Source organism: Marmota marmota, unplaced genomic scaffold (assembly GCF_001458135.2).
Source record: "Marmota marmota marmota unplaced genomic scaffold, marMar, whole genome shotgun sequence".
NCBI lineage: Eukaryota > Metazoa > Chordata > Mammalia > Rodentia > Sciuridae > Marmota > Marmota marmota.
The window spans coordinates 177,826-183,637 of NW_025999964.1; the positions used below are offsets into that span (position 1 = coordinate 177,826).

General features: G+C 47.4%; 1 protein-coding gene across 1 annotated transcript in view; it reads right to left on the reverse strand.

Moving 5' to 3' along the window:
- The window catches only part of Mapk8ip2 (mitogen-activated protein kinase 8 interacting protein 2), an 11,901-nt gene extending 10,469 nt beyond the window's left edge, over positions 1-1,432 (reverse strand). The window contains exons 1-2 of the mRNA XM_048803230.1: positions 1,411-1,432; positions 75-316 (exon numbers count right to left, since the gene is read on the reverse strand). Of these exons, the coding sequence (XP_048659187.1) occupies positions 75-316; positions 1,411-1,432 (264 nt within the window). The remainder of the gene's footprint in view (positions 1-74; positions 317-1,410) is intronic.
- Positions 1,433-5,812: the final 4,380 nt, after the last annotated feature.

Here is a 5,812-nt window from a genome sequence, read left to right on the forward strand (position 1 = left end):
CGAGGGGGTCGTTGGACGGGGCGGGCTCGTGGACCGCGGGTCAGGAGGCCAGGCGTGAGGCCGGAGCCCTAAACGAGGCCCGAGAACCGCTCCGGCCCGGGTCTGCGCTGCTCTGTTCGGCTGCCGGGCGCTGTCTGTGGGAGGGGGAGGCTCCCGGGGAGGTGGGTGCGGCCTCCAGAGCTGCGCGAGCACCCCGAGGCGTCGGCCAGGCAGAGTCGGGGTCCGCGGTCTGGACCGAGCTGGTGGTAGGGGCGGACGCGCGGGCTGGGGCCGCAGGAGCTGTCCGCCGCGGTGTGCTGATCAGGGCCGGTCGGAGCTGTCCCCCAAAGGGGTGCTGATCGGGCCAACGGAGATTGCGCCCTGAAACATTCTGACCGGGCCGGAGCAGCCCTTGCCCTGACTGTGCTGAAAGGGGCTAGACAGGGAGTGCTGATGGGGTTAGCCAGCCAAAGGGTAAAGCTGAACTTTCTGTGCACAGTGCAGACTGCAGTCTGCACAAAGGCACTGGGAAAAGTGAACACTCTGAGATTGTGTTCATTCAACTGAAACGCTGTTCCGGGAGACGGCTTATGCTCTGGCCTGCTAAGGGCTCTGTGAGTGAAGGTTGAAGGAGAGCTGGGGTCAAAGTGGGGAAGCGCGGGGCTGCCACGGGCCAGCAGAGGGGGAGAACCCAGGAACTTTGTGGAGATTTGCCTGGAGTTTCAGCCACAAGAGTGCAACGAAATTTCCCCTTTTCTCCAAGATGGATATTCTGTGCTGAGATTTCTTTATATCTAAATGTCCTTTGGAGAATCATTTCTAAGGGATGGTGAGTGATTAATGGCTGGAAGCGACAGGGAAGAGGGAGTTCACATAGTCAGGAGGCACAAGACCATTTTGGGGTGGCAATCCCTCCAGCTCAGCGGCAGCCCATGGCTGGCGGATGACTGGTCTTCCTGTCTACTATGCTCTAACCTCAACTTATATATTTCTTAAAGCATTTTTCTAGAAATGGCCTCTATTTCATGTTTCCCTTTCATGACTGGAAGCTGCTCAGGCAGCACAGAGCGAGTGAATAACAAGCTCACAGGCTGCACCAAAGTCAGGGACACTGGGTCTCTGCCATCATAACTTTTCCCCAACATTCCTTATTTCTGAGGTTCAAGGAGTTCGGACATATTCACTAGTCATTTGCCCTGATTCTCCCTGTAAAACCCCAGAGTTCCCCCAGAGTGTACAAAGGGTTTTGGACCCTAACTTCCCAGATTTCCTTTTGACCCTGCATCTTGTCATCAAACTGGTTAACTTGGGCATTCACATAAATGACTCCATCCAACACACTGGTCAGCCATTCCCTGATTTCTGATTAGTCAATGATCTGTGACTCTCACAACTCTGATGATTTCTCCAAAAAGAGCCCCTGGGACTCACCTCCATCTGGAATTGCACCCATCTTGAAGTCATGTCAGATCACTGATCTCGTCTCCCTACAAGCCTTCTCAGATGACCACCTCCAGATTCCAAGAGTATAAGCACCATCTTATCTCACAACCCCTACCCCCATCTTGTCCCCAGAGTGCAGGTGGAGGGTTACCTACCATGGAGTTGAGAGACTGTGGCACCAAACTTTGGCCACAAACTTTATGGACATGAGCAAACTGCTCGACCATCAGGACCTCAGTTTCTTTACACAATGGTTGTGCTGAAGATGCATGGCAAGTGGAAAGCCCCCAGGATTTATTCAGTGTTCACTCTGCTACTCATAATGGGGTTATCCTCCTCCTGGCCCCTCAGGACCACTCTGCCAAGCCCAGGAATATATGAATGAAGGACAGAATCTCTCTCCTGAAAAATTATATTCCCTCCCATTGTACACATTTTATCAGATTTGTACGCTTACATCATGTGACCCTCAGCGTTTCCCTGCACAGATGGCAGGACTGAGGCCCCCTGGAGAGTTGAAGTCACTTCTGGAAGTGCTCTCCCCTCTGCTGGAAGCCACAGGCCCTGCTACTTCCCTGAGCATGCAGCATCAGTGCCCTTCCAGATGCCCTTCCCCTTACATAGTTTGGTTTGGTTTGTGCTGCTGGGGATTGCGAAGATGTTCTATTTTAACAGTTTTTTTCCCCATTATGGTCCATTAATGGCATGGACAGTAGTGCAAGGCAAAAAGCTGGTTGGACTTACAAGGGAGAGTTAGAATAGTAACATATCTCAACAGTACTGACCACGACAATCCTGCAAAAGTCAAAGGGCATTTTCTGACAATTTTTATAGACTAAAAAATAATAAATGCAAACCATCAGTCTGTTGTTCTACTCATATTGCACAGAAATCACAAATACCAAAAAAGGCTGAAACTGCAAACAGAAATATGTAATAAAAATGCTAAGAGTTATTTTGATTGGGATGTTGTCATGACCAACAACTCCACCACCTCCCAAATCTTGATTTTAAACATCCAGTTCTCTCACCATGACCTCCTGTTTTTCTTGACCTCTTGCTATATTTCAATATAGCCATTCTTTGACTATATAAGACTGTCTGTCAGTTACCATTGCTATGTAACAAATTATCATCAAATTTAATGGATTAAAACAACGGATTTATTCTGAGATCTGAAGTTCTGGGAAAATTCTGCTGGGAGTTCTTTCCTGGACCTCTCCTGAGGTTTGGGTACAGTCCGAGCTGGGCTGGGTATCCAAGATGGCCTGCCCATGTGGTTGACCGCTGATGCTGAGTGTCTACAGGGTGCTTAGTTAGGGCATTCCAGCAGCCTCTCCATCAGGGTGTTTTTGGGGTAGTTGAGGGCCAGGTGGAAGTTGCATTCCTTTCTGACCTAGCTTGGAAGACTTGTGGTATTGCCTCTGCCATACCTATTGGTCAAAGCAGCCCCAGCCAATGCAGTTAGTGGAATCTTAGAGCCACCTCTCACTGGAAGGAGTCAGGGCTATGAGATGACCACAAATCTCCATTCCATTGATCCTCCCACAGCTCTCATTGCCTACCCAAGTCCCTCCTTGAAACTGATCCTCTCTCTTGCATCAACTTCTTTTCTAGATTCTCATGATCTGGTGTTAAGTAAATGGCATATTCTCATATCTGTTTGCATAAGAAATCCAAAGTCATGGGTTACAATACTGTTTTGCCTTAAAGGAAATGGTACTTAAAAATAATTTATATGGTTTTAAGAAATAAATCTTACAAATAATTATACATTTCAGAAAATAGATTTCCACCAGTGCAGAAGAGTACTATGACAAAAAAAGCAGAGTTGAGGTTTTTGTTGTTGTTGTTATTGTTGTTTTGCAATTCTCCTGCCTCGATCTCCCAAACCACTGGGTTACAGGTATGTGCCACTGCACCTGGCAGAGTTGAAATTTTTAAAGGAATTGCTACTATTGGGTGAGGGGGAGTGTCTGAAAGCTCCATGTTTTATTAGATTCCTTCACACAAATTACATGCCCCAAGTCAGTTTCACTGAACACAGAGCAGACATTTACACAGTCTTCACACTGCTCCAGTGTCACAGCTTTAAAGAGGACTGCACCGGCAAAGGTATTTCTGAGAGTCCAGAGACTTTCCCATTTACTGTGATAAATGCAACAAATCCCAGGACTTATCAGGCCAGAGAACATGTGCTGAGCATGGCTCCTCATATTTCCCCAGGTCCTCCTAAGAGATGTCCTGAAGATGGTGGTGGTGACAGTGTGCTGCCTGACGCAATGGGGAGACTCCTGATAGGAACAGGAGGCCCTGAGTGGAGACTTACCACAGTTTTCTACTCACAATCTTGTCATCTGAGGACTCTAGCAGAATCACCTTCTTTGGTTAACAAAAGCTGCTTTTACCAAGCATTATCTCCCAGATCAATGTCCAGGCTCTAGGCAGGACCCGTGGAGACCACAGGTGAGGTGACAGTGACCAGGTGGCTAGGAAGAGGCTCCTCTGCCCTCCCCCAACATCCCTGCCCAGCCACACTGCAACCACCCAGGCTCCTGCACTCCAAGTAAGCTGTGCTTGTGCCTGCATCCCCTTCTCAGACCCTGCTCCTCGCGAGCCCCAGAGAAGTGGACCCTCTGTTGGCCACTATCAGAGCCTTAAATGAACTGGGCTGGTTCATCCTGAACAGAGCCTAAGAGACTTTAACTTTGTTTACTTCAGTCCTAACTTAAATTCTATTTTTACATTTAAAATTTTTCAGACCTACAAGAACTGTTATTGTTGCTTTAAACAGTATTTACTTAAATTCATTTAAATGTTCACCTCTCTCTATTCTTCATTCCTCTTTGCATGTCAGCCCTTTCTGGGATATCTTTTTTCTTGCTTAGAGTACACCTCCTAGAATTTTCTGTAACACAAATCTCTGGGTGGTAAATTCTTTCAGGTTGTCTGAAAATGTATTTTGTTCTGATTCCTGAAAAGCTTTTACTGGATGTACAATTCTAGGTAAGGTCTACACTCTCTGACTCTCTCCCTGCCTGACCCTTGCTTCCCATTCTTGGTACAGAACAGGCATGTTCCCACCTCAGGGCCCTTGCACTAGCTCTTCAATCCCCTAGACCATTTCCCTGACATGTCCTGTTACTGTCTGTCTATACCCATTAGCACAGAAGCTCCAGAAGGGCAGAGGAGGAAATCTGGACACAGACACACATAAGGGATGACCACATGAAAACAAGAAGAGAGAGCTGTTCGCAAGCCAAGGAGAGAGGCCCCAAAGAAACCAGCCCTTGATGATTCCCTGAACTCAGACTTCTGGCCTCCAGAACTGTGTGAGTAGGAGAGAAAAGAGAAGAGAATTTTGGGTCAGATTTTAGCCCGCGGCCAGCACAGGCTTCATAAATGAAGGTTCAGTACGTGAGCAATCCTTAGGGAGTTTTGAATTAAAGAGACAGACTCTAATTACCTTTAAACCAGCTCCAGGACGGCTTCTCCTGGCTCCAGCCTCCAGCCACCTATTATGGTAGCGAGGTTTACTGAAGAGGCTAGAGAGAGAGAGAGAGAGAGAGAGAGAGAGAACAAGCCAGGGAGTGGACTTTTATTGGGGAACAGAAAATTCTGGGGAAAATCCCATCCAATGAAGATTAAGGGGACAGTGTCCCAAGGTCAGGTGTGATGACTGTGGCCTGACACGCCTCCACATGGACAAGCCCTCGGACCTGAGAAGGCTGGGGAAAGCTCTGGACACAAAGATGTGTCTAAGTGCCTCTTGCCAACCCAGGGAGGTACCTCAAATGACGTGCAAGGATGGCCTCCCACATCAGATAGTTAGTGCCCACCATGACCTTGAGCCTTACTTGCTGTCCTCCTCAGCTGTCACCCTTGATGGGCACTTCTCTCCCTCTCTGGCTGTAAGTGGAACTTCTTGGTCTTCTGTGTTCCCAAGTTGCAGTCAGGTGTGTCTCAGTGTGAATTTATTTTCCTCCTTCGTCCTGCCTAAGGTTCACTAGGCTTACCTACATGAACCCCTCTTTCATCATGTGCAGATTTCAAGTCCTCATCTCTTTCAATATCTCCTCTACCCATTCATTCTCTCCTGGCACTAGCCTCCATGCCTGCTAACCTCCTGTTCATGTTTTCCACATCTGTATCCTTTCAGGTAGTATTCCAGATACTTTACCCACATTTATCTTTTAGCTCACTAATTTTCTATATACTGAGTTTTTAATTTCATTGTATTTAAAATCCCCCCAGTGGTAGAGTGATAGCCTAGCACATGTGAGGCACTGGGTTCAATCCTCAGCACCACATTAAATAAATAAGTAAATAAGTAAAACACCCCCCCAAAAAAATTAAAAATTTGACTAAAATTTCAACAAAATCAAGGACT